This window comes from Alnus glutinosa, chromosome 11, assembly GCF_958979055.1.
Source record: "Alnus glutinosa chromosome 11, dhAlnGlut1.1, whole genome shotgun sequence".
NCBI classification, from domain to species: Eukaryota; Viridiplantae; Streptophyta; class Magnoliopsida; order Fagales; family Betulaceae; genus Alnus; species Alnus glutinosa.
Window position 1 is genome coordinate 28,088,180 of NC_084896.1, and position 17,624 is coordinate 28,105,803.

Sequence of the window (17,624 nt, forward strand, 5' to 3'; positions counted from 1 at the left end):
ATATTTCAATTCTATATAATTTTGAACATTCGAAAAGCAAATGAACAAAAAAAAAAAAAAATCTCATAAACATTTAAATAAAGAATTGCTCAACCACAAATTTCACAAACATAGAAACATATTTAGATTTCAACCAAAAATATAAAAATATCAAAGAGTCCTACTTATATCATTAATTGAGAGATGCTACTTGTATCATTAATAGAGAAAGATTAAATAAACTGGTTCAATTTTATTTAAAAGACCGGTCCAGTACTAAAATGACCGGTTTAGTCACTATAAAATATAGATTGATGCCATGTGTCACTATTCTATGTTATTCTAAGGAAAAACTCAGCTTTCATATATATATATATATATATATATATATATGGAGTTGTATACCTGATGTCCAAAGTTTCCTTCTTTGATACGCAAGTTTTCCATGCATCCAATGAGTTTTGAACGTATATATATGACCTCACCATCCTTCACTAGAGGAGGAAGAGGGAGTGTCATTTTAAGATAAAGAGTTATTAGTAGGCATATGTGAAATGTAAGTTGAAGACAATTTTTCTTTATGGGATTTGTAAATAAACTCAAACCTCCTGCATGCCAAGAGAACTGGAGCTGGAGCTAGAGTCATGCTAGTGAACCCAAAATGGCAAAATCAATTACCCAGTTTGGCTCAACACAATCAACAAAACCTATTGGAAGAGAATGGCACCAGTTGAAAATAATTAAGCTAAAAAAGAACTAAATAAGTCCTGCCAAATCATTAAAATTATAAGACAAATTTCACAAAAGCATTTCATTAAACAGTACTTGGCAGGCTTTGAATACAAAGTACACGTTTTTTTTTTTTTTTTTTTTTTAAAAAAAAAAAAGCAGTGCAATTCAACTTGTTTAAAATTGATTGGTGCGAATCAATCCGCTATTCAATCAACGATACAAGGACAATCAGACATTCCTCGATGCCGATGGCTGGGAACCAGTTGGAAGAAGCCTGTCATGGCACTCTTCGAAGCAAATCTGGAAGCCTATCTCACGCACATTTACCTTCCAGTTTCCAAACTCCTCCAAGACCTTCTCAATTGTTGTCCCGTCTTTACTGATTACCTCTGAAAAATTGGTCACGAGCACAGCCCATCTTTTCTCCTTCCTGAAGGAATCCACTAACTTTCGAATTTTCTCGCCAAAACCCAGCTGTCTGCGGTCTTTTCCAACGCGACACACTTTGATGTTAATTTTGAATTCCTGTACGAGCTGATCCTGAGCCACAACATGTACTTTCCGGGAAAATTGTTCAATCCATTGCTTGTCCTCGCCTCCACAGAGGAAAGTGTATTTTTCAGTCTGATTGCACAAGTTATATATGTCTAATTAACCTCAAATTTTATTTGAAGGTGCATTATGAATTTTGTCTAAAACTGCATGCATGCAAGAATATGTGCATTTGTGTGTGTACTTGTATGTGCAAATGATATGTAAATGTATTCATTTAGAGTTGTAAAAATGACTTTACACTGTAAGGTCCACATATGCTCGACACATAACCCGCCAGCGGCACATATCGTACTTGTGAAACCGCAGAGACGGAGGGAGGGGGGGGGGCTGGCAGGGGCCATGGCCCCCCCAATTTCCTTGAAAAAAAAAATTTCTTAGGTTAAAAAAAAAAAAATCTCAAAAAAAATATATATATATATATATATATATATATATATATATATATATATATAAGCTAAAAAACTAAAAATTTAGCCTATTGGCCCCTACCAATAATCATTTTTTACCACCGGCCCCTGTCCATAAGAACTTCTAGCTCTGTCCTTGCGTAAAGGTATACGCAGAGTGCAAGGGAAGGCACTCATTCCTAATCGACGAATCAAGTCGGGTGCGTCTTTGTTTTCCACGTCTCCTTGTGGGTTCATCAACAAGACAATAGGCTTATTGACGTAGCGGTGGTCCTCAATCAACTTGAGGCCTGCTACTGCTGAAAAGGATTGCACTATATACCACGACATCATTTTTCTCTGGATCATAGACTTTGAGTCCTCAAACTGCTTTCGCGAGTAATAGGTCCACTGCTCCACAATGGGGATCCATACAATTTTGTATTGGTCCCCCTTCTTCTTTATTTCATCATAAATTGACATCGAATCCGATTTATCATTTTTGTGTATGTTCAGGCCTGAAATGAATAATAAAAGATTCTTCTCTTTCAGCACGTCGATGCTAACCTGTTTTTTTTGTGCAAGACAATTGTAAAAAATCAAGTAAACTCTCCAAGAAATTATTCTTAATATATATTCTGTTTTGTAGCAAGTGTAAATGATGAAGTTGTGACTGTAGTCTAGTAAATGATGAAGGAAACATTACATACATACAGGGCCAACCTCACGGCTTATCAGGCTAGCCTGTTCGGAATCTTTTGAATCTGTGTTGGAAAGTTCAGCCTTGTTGAGAAAATTATCATTCCCAAAGCCCAAATGAGCCCATGAACGAGCTTTAGGCCCGGTCGGTCCAGAGAATAAGAAAATTGATAATTAATAGGACATAGTGTCCTAACATTAGGTTTGATTAGGGTTCTCTTAGATGTTAAAGTTTAGCTGACTTACGTGGGCATTTAACATACATATGGTTCTATTGTCATTTCCATATGTTTTGGACATTCAAAGATTGAGATGTTGCACACCCAAAGTCGGATATCTGCATATTGATCAAATACATATCGGCATTGAGGAATCCTTTTAGTTCTTCTACTTTTGTTTTGCTACGTAAACTCTCTTGATCAAAATATTAACTATTAAACGAGTTTACTTATTTTGGATGATGATTCATGTTGAAGTAGTGAAAAGGGCTGGAGGGAGGCATAAAATAAATGATCTTATCATAAATAGATCGAGAGGTGGGAGGGAGTATTATCTTCACCATAGATAGAATAGAATGATGAAGAAGATACGTGTAGCTTAGACTGACTATTTCCTAAACATTTGTAAGTGGACGGTTGGGATTAAGCTGTATTCAGTAGAGTAAAATATACTAGTATTAATTAGGACCCTTTTCGTTGACTTTACATGGAATCTTTTAATTGATAGAATTAATTTGTAAATTTTACTGTATGTTTGGCTATCTAGAGTATGTTTGTTAAACTTTTCAAAGACTTTTTATTTTTCCAAAAAAAAAAAAAAAATTACACTTTTCTTAAAACATTTAAGAAATGATTCACTTTTCAAAACGCATGAGTCATATATGACACTTTACAAAAAGCAAAACAGAACACATTTTTTTAAAAACTTCGCACAACTTCTTGTGAAAATATTTTGAGAAAACTTGGGCTTAGTTTTTCAACTGTGGAGGCTAACTTACTACTTAAAATAAAAATAAAAAATAAAAAAAAATTAGAGAGAGGTGGCCGCACAACTACCCCAACAGACAAGAGGGTGGCCGTGCAACAACATCTATCTTGGTAGGTGTTGGGGTGGCCGCGTGGGCAGTACTCCAATAGAATAGAGGTGGCCATGTGAACACTGCCCTCCTCAGCATAGGTATTTTTTCCTCTCTTTTTTATGTTTTTTTTTTTTTTTTTGTAAGACCGACCTCAATTTCACACCTGAAAAAATCAGATTGTGTTTAATCAAATTAAGCATGTTTAGTGTTTGTTTTTTTTTTTTTTGAAAACACTTGAATACTCTTCAAAAAGTTTACCAAACAATTTTCTTAAGTGGACCCCTCAAAAAACACTTTACAAATGTGGACTCACCAAAAACGTTTCTCAACTTTCTATAATATTAAAAACTTTTTTGAATCAAAACACAAACAAACACTTTTTTCAAAACACTTAACGAACGTACACCTAGTTTCTTGAACTGTATTAGAAACTGTTTTGTTTGCTTCACTACCAATATCCTATAATTCATGAAGCATTATATACTATGTCGTTGTATGGAACTCAATTGTTGGAGTCTTCTTGGAAGAGGCCACAAGTAGGAGCCTTGACGAAGCTATTTAGCTATTCTATGCGGGTAATGAAAGTGGGCAAGTGGTTACATCTTCACACTCTCCTCGGGCAGAAGATACGGATTATTTGCCTTATCAAGATGCTGGGTATGTTAAGATATTTTCTTAACATATTAGTATCAGTTTTTCAAATTCTACTTTATTGGTTTAAGTTTTGATATTCACTTTTGTGTATTGATTAAGTAATTTGGAAAGGGACATGGTAAATGAAAATGTTGGACAAAATGATGGGGATGAAGTGCACCCTCTGACAACTGTTGAAGGTTGTACATTCATACTCCTTAATTTGCATATGTTAATTTTTTAGCATTGTTATTTGTTTGATTGTGTTGTTTTATTGTTTTCAGGTTTTATATGCAATTAATTTCATCGATTTTGGGCTTAAAGCACACTTTGATAAGACCTAGAAGATATGTTTGAGCTCAACCAATCATAATAGAAGACCTATATGATGTGGTTAAATTTAATCAAATCAAGGAAATGATTAAATCGGAAATTCTCCAATAAGAATCAATTCAAATTTGGATTTTGTACATGTTTCAGTGTTTTGATCGTAACTTTCGGTTCAAGTGTCGAATTGCAATGAAATTAGTGGCGTAGGAAAGCTAATAAAAAATAAAACAAATATGTCTTAAATAAGTTTTTTCTAATTCGGACGTTTACTATGCCAAAAACGCTCCATAATAAATTACCGCAAATCTGGACTAATCCAATTCCGATTTGTACTAAAAGATTACTTCCTAATTTGACTAGGAGACTCAAGTATAATTTTTCTATAATTACTAGGGCTTCTAGAGTTGTTTGTTCTCCATAAATAGACCCTTAAGCTTCAAGAGTTGTGCTTAGCTTCAGACTGAAAATTCTTTTTGGAGGCTTGACAAGTTGAATAGGAGAAGAACATAGCAGGAAGTCATCCCAGCACCATGATGAGCGGCTAAATTTGTAATAGAGTGTTAATGTAGCACTTTCCAAGTAACAATAGTTTAATTGTATTTTAATTTGAAATTTTTTATATGCATGATGGTTGTATAACTATGAATTTTTTATCTTAATGTTTATATTCAATCATTATGAATTTCTTATTTTGTCTTAGAAAGTCTTTTATATTGATTGAACTCAATCCTTCATATTTTCTGTGATTATGTGAATGATTGTTATACAACGGTTTTAATTGATATATGATCAAGAGGGTTAGATAAGTCATGTCTAGGGAAGACGGATTATACTACACCCTAGTTTAGTGTAATTTAAGTAGACATTTTGCACTAACAAAAAATGGATTATACTATTTTATTGATTGTGTGTATCCTATTAAAGACGTACCTAATTCATACATAGGGAAGACGGATCATACCACATCTTAATGGTTAGGTGGACGGTCCCTGCTAACCAAAGATAGATTATACTTATTCTCTAGAAGTAATTTCTTGACTACTCGAGTGAGACGAGTCCTATATCATGCATAGTATGAATTTCCATTATTAATTTATGATTGACCATTGTTATGCGGTGAGTGGTGAAATCAACCCCCAATTCTTTCTCTCATCACTACTCTTTTTACATTTATGTCTTTTACTTTTATGTATTTGTTTTTAGAGAACAAAAATCAAATCAAACATCTTTTAAATTAAGTTATATTTAATCTCAAAAAGCTTGATAACAATACATATGCAGTCCTTAAGGTTCGACACCCTCAATATAGCCCTATCTGATAAGGATTCATACTATTGCGAGTAGTAATTTTATTATTAATATTTTTGTACACAAAACAACCACATCACCCTCCTTTACCTTTTATAAGAGAGGCTTTTTATGATGATGCAATGTTATATGGGTATGTTTTCTTTTTGAACAACTATTAATGCAGACGTGCTCTCATATTCAATTAAATTTGTCTAGTAGAATCTTGACTTAAGCATTAGAGTGAGACCTCGTCAGCACAGTCGAAAGCTCTTTATTATTTTGTAGGTTATGGAGAGAGCATATCAAAAGGCAGCACGTCAACAAACTGGAAACTGTGCCAACAGTTTGGTGCCGTCTGTCAGAACGTTATATCGTTTCTTACACACACACACACACACACACAAAAAAAAAAAAAAAAAAAAAAAAAAAAATCGCAATGGTGACTACACGATCAAAAAAAAATAGGAGAGCCAAAATCCTCCAAGATGAGGGAACAACTTTGAACAACCTTGAAGCAACAATAACCCTCCTAAACATGGAAGATCTGGTTGACAAGAATGCTGCCTTGCTAGCCCAAATCCCGGAACAATCTCGTACGACAACAATTGTCCACGATGCAAACATCCAGGGAGAAAAAGACGGGTGTGGTAGCCACACTTCTGGGCAACGTACAAAAAGAGGATGAAAATCCCAATCACAATCAAGAGGGATCTGGTGACCAGGAGTATCACCGAATAGCTCATCCCAAGATGATTCGCCCCTGGAAGGAAAAGAAAGAAAAGCTCAGGGATGTGATCAACAAATTGGAAAAAGGACGCGAACTATTGTCCGAGGAGATCCAGTGGTGGGATAAAGGCAAGACTTCCTTGGTGGAGAATCTCTTGCAGAAAATTGCATCACCGTTTATCCACCAGGTGGCCGGTTTTCAGCTCCCCAAAAAGTTCAAGGTCCCTGATATTGCAATTTATATTGAACTTGAAGATCCGATTAAGCATCTTGATAATTTCCGAGCTCATCTAGATCTCCACGAGACTCTCAATAAATTGGTATGTCGGGCCTTTCCTAACACTCTGTCAGGCAATGCCCGAGATTGGTTCAGGAAGCTTCCCCCGAAGTCTATCAACAACTTTGACGCTCTCAGTAAGACCTTCCTAACTTAATTTCTGGCAGGAAGAATACGAAGAAAGCCCGCAGGATCCTTGAAACAAGGCCCCGATGAATCATTGAAGGACTACATCATGAAGTTCAATCAAGAGAAGCTTGCTATAGAGAGAGCAACAAAGGAGTTCGAGTTCATCTTTGTCACCCTGTTCCATGGCATTAGGAAAGACGGGCCCTTGATGGCAAAACTGGCTCAGAAAATGCCACAATCATTTCAGGAGTTTATGGACAAAGCTGAAGAGTTCATCAACCAAAAGGAGATACTCCAGGCCATCTTGGGACCTGATCTATCTCGGGTATCAACTTCCAAGATGCCCAAGAAGAAAAAGAAGGTCAACCGAGAAAAGAGTTCTACCAACTTTAAACCAACCAAAAGGTTTAAGGTCCATTTAGGTGTTAGATTTTTAAAACAAAATTGAATTCTTATTTGGTTTTAGAATTTCAAGGTAAAGAAAATATGTTTGGGTGATTAATAGAATTTAAATTCTTTTTGAATTGTGTTTAGTAGTGTTTTTTAATGGTAAGAAATGATTGGAAGTATGAAAAGTTGTGCATAATGATTGGTGTTATGAAAAGTAGTATGAAACAATGATCGAAATAATAATTATTTATTACAAAAAATATTAAAAACTATGATTTAATTTAAATAATTATTACTTGTGTTTAGTGGGTTTTTTTTGCTGATGTTAGGTGGGACCCACGCGTAAAGTAAGACTTTTTTTTGAAAAAGACTTAATTTTTGAATAAAAAAATCGGGTTGAATCCGGGTTGCTGGGTTTTGAAAAAAAAAAAAAACAAAAAGAATCTTGTTTCTTCACTCCCCTCAATGCCCCGATCACCGAGGTCTTCAAGAAGGTGAAGAAGGATCCCGTATATGAAAAGCTAAGAAAGATATTAGGGAAGCCACCAGCTAGGACCGCAATCAGGTATTCTGCTTTCCACAAGACCAATGGCCACAACACTGAAACTTGCATATCCTTGAGGGTCCTAATAGAAAAGTTCGTCAAGAATGGGAAGCTTGTCCGGTTTCTCACTGATCAGAGAAATTAGTAGAATCCAGCTCGGACCTAGCAACCTAGTGTAGATTAAGACCAAGACGACAAGCACCAAGAGACAAGGACTCAGAAGAGGACTTGTGAAAGGATCAGGAACGCACGCCCTGAGAAGATGACTGGGACAAGCGTGAGAGGAGTTGAAGCCGAGTACGGGATGGACATTAAGACAGCCTTCTTGAAATCCACACTATAGCTGGAGGATTTGGCAGAGGATGAGAGTCCAGCTCAACTCGTAAAGCCTATGCAAGGCAAACGAAAGACTTCAAAGTATACTCTGTACAAAAAGCTCCTGAGTCAAGAAGATGTGAAACCCTAGTCATAGGGTTCTAGGATGAAGACTAGGCAGAAGTGTCACTCCCTCATATCGATACATTAGTTGTCACGTTGACTATTGCCAACCAAAAACTTCATCGGATCCTAATAGAAATGGAAGCTTGGCTAACCTATTGTACCCATCAGCTTACGAACATATGAAGATCGATCGGGAGAAGATTGCCCTAGCCATATACCAGCTCCCAATCACTGCAAGAACATTCCCGAGACAGCTAACGTTGATGGTGAGGTTCCTATTGGCAGACAGACCCTCGGCTTACATCGCCATAATTGTAAGAACGCTGAATGAGCTGAAAGCCGTGATGTCAACACCTCACTTGAGCATGAAGTTCCCGACCGAAGAAGTCGGGGTAGAGAAGGGAGATCAAAGGGCAGCCCTACAGTGCTACGACATGACCCTCAAAAGTCTCCCAAGAAAACAAGTCTCCAGGAGAAAATCAAGGAGGACTAGAAGTAGCAACCACAGTTGGGGGAGTTGGTCGAAGAGCTGGAAGAATTTAAGATCTGAAATCCAATAAGAAAATACGAGTTGAATCACAACTCCCCCAACAAAAAAAAAAAAAAAAACAAAACAAAAAGAGAAGTTGGAGGCATTCTTCCGACGCAACAATCATGTATTTGCATGGAGCCATGAAGATATACCGACGATAGACCCCTCGATAATGGTCCACAGGCTAAATGTGGACCCGAGCCATAGACCAATGAAGCAACGAAGAAGAAGTTTCGCCCCGGAATGAAACCAAGCCAATGCTGAAGAGGTGAAGAAATTGCTATAGGCCAAATTCATAAAGGAAATGGACTATCCCGAGAAGTTAGGCAATGTTGTGCTAGTGAAGAAGTCCAACGTCAAATGAAGGATGTGCATAGACTTCATTGATCTGAATAAGGCATGCCCGAAAGATAGTTTCCTGCTGCCTCGATTGGATCTCTTAGTAAACTCAACATCCGGACATGAACTCATCAGCATCATAGATGCTATCTCGGGATACAACCAGATACACATGAACGAGGCAGATCAGGAGAAAACATCATTCATCACTGATCGAGGATTGTACTGCTACAATATGATGCCATTCGGCTTAAAGATTGCTACTTATCAAAAGTTAGTAAACAAAATGTTCCAATATCAAATAAGGAGAAATGTAGAAGTTTACGTTGATAATATGTTAGTGAAAAGCATACAAGCAACCGGCCATGTAGTAGATTTGAGAGAGACATTTAACACATTAAGACGATACAAAATGAAGTTGGATCTGGCTAAGTGTGCTTTCGGTGTCTCATCCGGGAAGTTCTTGGAATTAATGGTATCATAGAGGGGCATAGAGGCCAATCCCGAGAAAGGGAAAGCGATTTTAGAGAGGCAACTGCCCAAGACAATTAAGCAGCTGCAACAACTAACCGAAAGGATAGCTACCCTGAACCAATTTATTTCCTGGTCTACTGATAAGTCTCACTTTCTTTAAAATCTTGAGAAAAGCATTCACTTGGAGCAAACAGTGTAAAGAATCCTTCAATAAATTGAAGGAATATTTAATGAACCCGCCACTCTTAAGCTGACCAACTGAGGGGTAGATACTCTACCTTTATTTGGTTGTATCTCCCTCGATTGTAAGCTTGGCACTGATAAAAGAAGGCTCGGGGGTTTAGAAGCCGGTTTACTTCACTAGTAGAGCACTCCATGAAGCTGAGGAAAGGTATCACCAATCGCCTCGGCCAGGAGGTTGAGGCCATATTTTCAAGCTCATGCAAAACGAGTGATAATCGAGTACCCCATGAAAAATGTATTGCAGAAGCTAAACCTCTCGGGAAGACTTCTGAATTAGGCAATTGAGCTCGGGCAATTTGAAATCGAGTTTCATCCACAAACAATCAAAGGCCTAATCGTAGCTAACTTTCTGGTAGAATTTTGCGATGTTCCCGAGAGTGAAGAACTCCCTAAAGAGGATACTTGGGTAATTTATGTAAATGGATCCTCGACAAACAAGAGAAGCGATGCCGACATCAACTTTACTAGCTTAGAAGGGAAAGAATTTCAATATGCCATTAAGCTGGATTTCATCACCACGAACAATGAGGCAGAGTAAGAAGCTGTCCTTACCGGACTATCCATAGCCTAGGAAATGAGCACTGCAAATGTGGAAGTCCAAAGTGCTTTTTAAGTAGTGGTGGGCCACGTCCATGGAGAATTTAAAGCTCAAGAGGGCCAAATGATCAAATACCTCGAAAAGATACGTGAATGATAGTCTTACTTTGACAGGGTAGTACTGACGGAGATTCTCTGACAGGACAACATCCAAGTTGATGCACTATCCCGATTGGGATCCAAAACAGTCCAGGAAATTGAAACCTCAGCGCAGGAAGTGATAATCATAGCCAAGCCTTCAATCACTCCACGGTAAGATATGATGCTAGTAGATGAAGCAATGCACAACCCCGAATGGGACATAGATGTCATTCATTACTTGAAGAACAGATTGTTGCCTGAAAATAAAGCGCAGTCCCAGAAAGTGAAACTTCAATCAGCTCGGTACATGATAATCGAAGGAGCATTGTATCGAAGAGGGCATACATTGTCTCTTCTCAAATGTCTCCTGAGCATCGAAGCTAAATATATTTTGAAAGAGATACAATAAGAGGTATGTGGGAATCACTCGCGGGGTCGGATGTTAGCACACAAAGCAATGCGGGCCAGTTATTATTGGCCTACAATGATTAAAGACTCAACCGAGCTGGTAAAGCACTGTGACAAGTGGCAGAGATTTGTCAAAGTCATGAAAAATCTCCTAGAAGAGTTGAGTTCCATCTCTTCACCATGGCCATTCGCAAAGTGAAGCATTGATATTGTCCGACCAATGCCCCTCGAAAAAGGAAACAGGAAATTCCTAGTGGTTGATGTGGATTACTTCACCAAATGGGTGGAAGCAGAAGCACTTGCCACTATCACTACTAAGAATATAACGAGTTTACTGTAAAAATCAGTCGTGTGCCGGAACGTAATACCTCATGTGTTCATTACCGACAATGGAAAACAGTTTGATTGTGGACTGTTTCGAAGTGGTGAGCCAAGTTTCACTTCGAAATTACTACTAAACTCCGATACATCCTCAAGCGAATGGGTAGGTTGAAACAACTAACAAGACCTTATTGAGAACTTCGATGAAGCTTAGCCAAAAGAAAGGCGCTTGGGTGGAATTCATCTCACAAGTGTTATGGTCATACCGAACAACGACTCAAACCCTGACTAGAGAAACCCCTTTTTCCCTAACTTTTGGGTCCGAGACTATGATTCCGGCCGAGGTGGGCTCTTCGAGCTTCAGGGCATCCCACTAGAATCCAGGACTCAACGATGAAGGCATCAACTTGCACTTAGACATATTGCAAGAAAGAAGAAAAGAAGCACAGATCACATGGTCGGCCTATCAAAAGCGAGCAACTCACTACTTCAACATTAAAGTGAACCCTATAAAATTCAAAATTGGAGATTGGGTTTTGATCAAAGTGAGCCTGACGACCAAAGACCCTGCAGAAGGAAAGTTCGCACCCAAATGGGAGGGAACCTATTTGGTGGTCAATGATTAAATCTCTAAAACGAAATAGTTCGAATAAAAAAATTTGAGGGTAACTGTTGAGAAAATTATCATTCTCAAAGCCCAAGTGAGCCTATGACCGAGCTCTAGGCCCAGTCGATCCAACCGAAGAATGGATTTCTCGGGACTACCATGAGGCGATATGGATGAAGTATGTTGAAATACTTATCCAGGATTTATCGCAAATAAATATGGGAAGATCTTATCCATAATCCTTGGAGAGTTATAGAAGGATTCTATCCCAGATTTTTTGGGATAAGAAGCGTTTTCAAATTCGGCTAAAGGGTAGTCCTATCCGAGTTGGACTCCCCATGAGATAAGGCTTAATCCCATGCAGTTTGAGATTAGAGTCCTAATTGTACTATAATTAGAGCACTCCCAACTATATAAGAACTACATGCTTATAAATAAGCTGCTACTCCATGTATCAAAATTCTCTAATTTCTCTAATATCCACATGCTCTTATATTCCCTAAAATTGTCTATTAGAATCTAGTTTAGGCATCAGAGTGAGACCTCGTCAGCATACCCGACAAACTCTTTATTTTTTGCAGGTTGTGGAGAGAGCGTATCAAAAGGTGACCGGCCACCGAATCGGAAACAATACCAACAATCCCTAAATCTCTGATTCGACTATTTTTTGTTGGCCCAAAAATGATTTGGATTTGGACTCGGGCTTGATTGTTGTAGCCCAAAAATGATATTGCTTTGATCGAAGGTTCATTTGAATATTATTTATTTGCTTATATATATTCGCACACTTCATGAAACAATACGTTTTAAAGCCGTGATAATCATAAACCTATCAAAACTCTGTAGTTAAGCGTGCTTCTGTGAAAGTAGTACCGCGATGGGTGACCTCCTGAGAAGTCTGATTCGCGAGAGCCAAAAGCGGACAATATTGTGTCATTAGGGGTGGGTGAGGTCGTTACAAAAAGTGAGAAAAAAAAAAAAAAATCTTAAAAATTATGTGTTTTCATTAGTAGAGCTAACCTGTTCATTGGTGGAACCGTCAACAAGAGGTTGCATAGCATCCATGGGGAAAAGCTCCTTCAATTTTCTTTTTGCGATTATTTCCTCTAAAATGAGAAAGGATCTTTTGGTTAGCGTTGTTGCCCATTTTAATTAAGTCACTATATTGCATGTGCAACAGATTCAATGGAGCATGCTTCCTTATAATTGAAATCGGCCATGTGGCTAACCTATTCTACTTATCCTCAAGTGTAGGTCATCACAGATGAAACAGATTTTGTCGACAAAGGGCGATAGATCCTGTGTCTTGTCCCTGAAATAAGGCAACCATGGTCATTTTCAATAGATTAAAATAACAATATTATTTATCAAATATTCTATTTTCACACCTCGAGTGGACAGCTATTGAATTGGCCGAGCACTAAGCAAATGCATTACAATAAGCCTCATAATTGTGACATGACTGTAATATTTTCAACGCAAAGGATTTGAGCATATATGGTACATGTCAAGGACAAAAACTTACTCATCGCCAGTGAGACAACGCATAAGAATTGTACAAGTAACAAGAATCCAGTAGACACCCATTGGGATATCACTTGCTACATCCGACAATAATGATGGTTCATCCTTTGTATCCTTCTTAACCTTCAAGAAGCACTTCATGGTGTTCAACGGGTAAAAAATTGTACTGTAACAGCATACCAGTGTTCCCTCCTTTAAGGTGGCAGGTAAGAAACCTTCATAATTCAAACCATGAGCAAAAGCCGCTAGTATCAACAATAGCTTAGCTTCCCATGAATAGGTTGAGAGCTTGTTAAGTATTGACACTATTACTTTCTCAATTGGAGCCTCGCGTGTATTCTGACATTACAAATTTATAATTATGAAGATCAAAAAAATGCTAGTTTGGTAACTATATAGTAAAAACGATCTTATTCATCTCAACCCTAATTTCTGCCACCAACATTGGAAAGAAACAAAAGCAACGAAAAAGATGAGCTATTGTGCAAGATTTTCGTGAATTGAAAAATGATATCCTACCTTAGAGGATAGTTGCTTGAGTATGCATAATAATTGTGGATTTAAGTTGTCCCTGGACACCACGTCTTTCTCACTCTTAAAGCTGCGTATGTACTCCAAGTCGTTATAGTTCCAAAAGGCCTATTGTAAATCATAAGTAATTATGAGTGAAAGAAACCTCAAAAACTAAGTTGAAATACCTAAAAAATAACATTCTCCCATCCATTTGTTCTGATCTCTTGGAATAAACGTGTTAAATCTTAATGCTCGACTATTATAATATCCCACCTTCGGACTAGAAGAAATAGTGAAAAAAAGAAAATCTTATGAAGAATATGATTTTAGAAACATATATACCTTAACGTTCATTAGAGTGATGACATGTTTTTTCAAGCATTTTGTGCGCGCATGTTCAACAACAACTAGAAGAGAGTCAGCATCAAAATTTTCTTCATCAGGAAGATGGGTTGCAGAAATCAGACTCACAACCTGCTCCTTGGACATGTTTGTGCAAGACAATTATGAAAAATCAAGTCAACTGCCCAATAAATTATTCTTAATATTCAATTTAGTAGCATGTGTAAATGATGATGTTAAGGCTGTAGTCTAGTAAATTGATGAAGGAAACATTGCATACATACAATTGAAAATGAAAGTATTATTAGGGAGGGCACAGCCTATTAGGCTAGCCAGTTCGGAATCCTTTGAATCACCTATGTTGGAAAGCTCACCGCTAAATCTCTGGTGCAACTATTTTTCGTTGGCCCAAATAAGTTTTGGCTTTGGACTTGGTTTTGATTAATGTTTTATATGGCCCAAAAATGATATTGCTCGATCGACTTTTCATTTGAATATTATTTATTTGCATAATTCTTTAAAGATAAAGTTTTAATCATATCTGAGCTGCAATTTTATGTGGCGCAAAAGATTTTTTTTTTCTTTTTAAAAAAAAAAAAAAAAATTCCTAAAATGCGTTTGTATTTTTGTTTGTACAGCTAACCTGTTCGTTGGCAAAAAGCTCCTTCCTTCTGTACATTTTCTCTGCAGTGAACAAGGTTCTTAGGTCAGCGTTGCATGTCGCCCATTTCAAATAAGCCATTATATTGCATGTGCAACTGACTCAATAGAGCATGCTTCCTTGTGATTGAAATCGACTATGTGGCTAACCTATTGTACTTATCCTCATCCCTAGGTCGGAGAAGATGGACCGGATTTTGTTGATCAAGGGCGATAGATCCTGTGTCTTGTCCCTGAAATAAGGCAACCATATATGGTCATTATCAATAGATTAAAATAAGCCTTATAATTGTGACATGACTGTAATATTTTCTACGCAAAGGATTAATTAAGCATATATATATATATATATATATATATATATGGTACATGTCAAGGACAAGAACTTACTCATCGCTAGTGAGACGACACACATGAGTTGTGCAAGTTACAATTATCCAGTAGACACCCGCCGCGATATCACCTTCTACTTCCGACAATAATTCTGGTTCATCCTTTGTAATGTTCTTAACATTCAAGAAGTACTTCATGATGTCCAACGTGTAACAAATTTCCCGGTCAAAGCTTGATATTTCTCGGAGATTTTGGTGCCTTACGGTGGCAGGTAAATTGTTTGGGATATCGAAGAAATCTTTGTAAATAAAAGTAAAAGCCGCTAGTACCAGCAATAGCTTAGCTTCCCATGAATAGTTTGAGAGCTTGTTAAGTATTGACATTATTACTTCCACACTTGGAGCCTTGCATGCCATCTGACATTACAAATTTATAATCATGAAGAAAAAAAATGCTAATTTGGTAACTATATAGTAAAAACGATACTATTCATCTGGATCCTAATTCCTGCCACCAATATTGGAAAGAAACAAATTAAAGAAACAAAAAAGATCAGTGAGCTATTGTGCAAGATTTTCATGGGTTGAAAAATGCTGTCCTACCTCCGAGGAAAGTTGCTTGAGTATGCATGATAATTGTGGATTGAAGTTGTCTCCGAATCTGGACACCTTTTCCTCAAGGTTCTCCTGGCCCTATATATATTAAGTCATGCGTAATTATGAGTGAAGAAACCTCAATATCCAATATTCGAAAACCTTTTTATGTCTTCTTCAACGCCCTATTGTAAATCAAATTTATGGTGCCCAACGAGCTACGAATTGCGATGTTAAATGTAAACATTTTTTGGTGCTTTAAGGTGGCAGGTACATTTTAATTTGGGATATCCAAGAAATCTTCGTAATTCAAAGCATAAGCCGCTAGTATCAGCAATAGCTTAGCTTCCCATGAATAGTTTGAGAGCTTGTTAAGTATTGACATTATTACTTCCACACTTGGAGCCTTGCATGCCATCTGACATTACAAATTTATAATTATGAAGAAAAAAAATGCTAATTTGGTTAACTATATAGAAAAAACGATATTATTCATCTCCATCCTCATTCCTGCCACCAAATTGGAAAGAAACAAAATAAACGAAAAAGATCGATGAGCTATTGTGCAAGATTTTCGTGGGTTGAAAAATGCTATTCTACCTTAGAGGAAAGTTGCTTGCGCATGCATAATAATTGTGGATTCAAGCTGTCTCTGAGTCTGGACACATTTTCCTCAAGGTTCCCCTGGCCCTATATTAAGTCATACGTAATTACGAGTAAAAGAAACCTCAATATCCAACATTCGAAAACCTTTTTATATGTGGGAAGAATTCAAAGAAAGAGTTATGGCTCTGGAGTCTGGATACCTTTTCCTTCGGGTTCTCCACGTCTTCCTCACTTTCCATGTACTCTTCATCATCGCCCTATTGTAAATCATAAGTAATTATGAGTGAAAGAAACCTCAAAAACTAACTTGAAATAACTTAAAAAAAATAACATTTATCCCAGCCATTTGTTCTGCTGATCTTCTGGAATAAACGTGCTAAATCTTAAAGCTCGAGTATTATAATATCCCACGACTTTCGGACTAGAAGAAATAGTGAAAAAATAAAATCTTATGAAGAATATGATGGTAGAAACATGTATAAATTGTGTTCAGGCTCAAATTATAGAATGATCACTAATTATAAAGAAGAAACATGTATAAATTGGCTCTGGAGTCTGGACACCTTTTCCTTCGGGTTCTCCACGTCTTCCTCACTTTCCGTGTACTCTTCATCATCGCCCTATTGTAAATCATAAGTAATTATGAGTGAAAGAAACCTCAAAAACTAACTTGAAATAACTAAAAAAAAATAACATTTATCCCAGCCATTTGTTCTGCTGATCTTCTGGAATAAACGTGCTAAATCTTAAAGCTCGAGTATTATAATATCCCACGACCTTCGGACTAGAAGAAATAGTGAAAAAATAAAATTTTATGAAGAATATGATGGTAGAAACATGTATAAATTGTGTTCAGGCTCAAATTATAGAGTGATCACTAATTATAAAGAAGAAACATGTATAAATTGGCTCTGGAGTCTGGACACCTTTTCCTTCGGGTTCTCCACGTCTTCCTCACTCTCCGTGTCATCTTCATCAACGCCCTATTGTAAATCATAAGTAATTATGAGTGAAAGAAACCTCAAAAACTAACTTGAAATAACTAAAAAAAATAACATTTATCCCAGCCATTTGTTCTGCTGATCTTCTGGAATAAACGTGCTAAATCTTAAAGCTCGAGTATTATAATATCCCACGACCTTCGGACTAGAAGAAATAGTGAAAAAATAAAATCTTATGAAGAATATGATGGTAGAAACATGTATAAATTGTGTTCAGGCTCAAATTATAGAATGATCACTAATTATAAAGAAGAAACATGT

At 37.0% G+C, this 17,624-nt stretch overlaps 1 protein-coding gene across 8 annotated transcripts in view; it reads right to left on the reverse strand.

Moving 5' to 3' along the window:
• Nucleotides 1–860: 860 nt before the first annotated feature.
• Nucleotides 861–17,624, reverse strand: part of LOC133882701 (protein SIEVE ELEMENT OCCLUSION B-like) — a 59,006-nt gene continuing 42,242 nt past the window's right edge. For 2 of the 8 annotated variants that reach the window (XM_062321911.1, XM_062321916.1), the window contains 15 exons: nt 16,926–16,982; nt 16,563–16,619; nt 16,357–16,446; nt 15,766–15,855; nt 15,221–15,579; nt 14,981–15,063; nt 14,814–14,854; nt 14,171–14,302; nt 13,835–13,954; nt 13,317–13,654; nt 13,021–13,103; nt 12,812–12,897; nt 1,756–2,219; nt 1,505–1,622; nt 861–1,335 (listed from right to left, as the gene is read on the reverse strand). In XM_062321911.1, coding sequence (XP_062177895.1) covers nt 940–1,335; nt 1,505–1,622; nt 1,756–2,219; nt 12,812–12,897; nt 13,021–13,103; nt 13,317–13,654; nt 13,835–13,954; nt 14,171–14,302; nt 14,814–14,854; nt 14,981–15,063; nt 15,221–15,579; nt 15,766–15,855; nt 16,357–16,446; nt 16,563–16,619; nt 16,926–16,982 — 2,514 coding nt within the window. In that variant the 3' untranslated portion in view covers nt 861–939. Of the gene's footprint in view, nt 1,336–1,504; nt 1,623–1,755; nt 2,220–6,213; nt 6,443–12,811; nt 12,898–13,020; nt 13,104–13,316; nt 13,655–13,834; nt 13,955–14,170; nt 14,303–14,813; nt 14,855–14,980; nt 15,064–15,220; nt 15,580–15,765; nt 15,856–16,356; nt 16,447–16,562; nt 16,620–16,925; nt 16,983–17,288; nt 17,346–17,624 lie in introns of those variants that run through there. The other 6 variants (XM_062321913.1, XM_062321917.1, XM_062321912.1 and 3 more) reach the window with 5 other exon arrangements.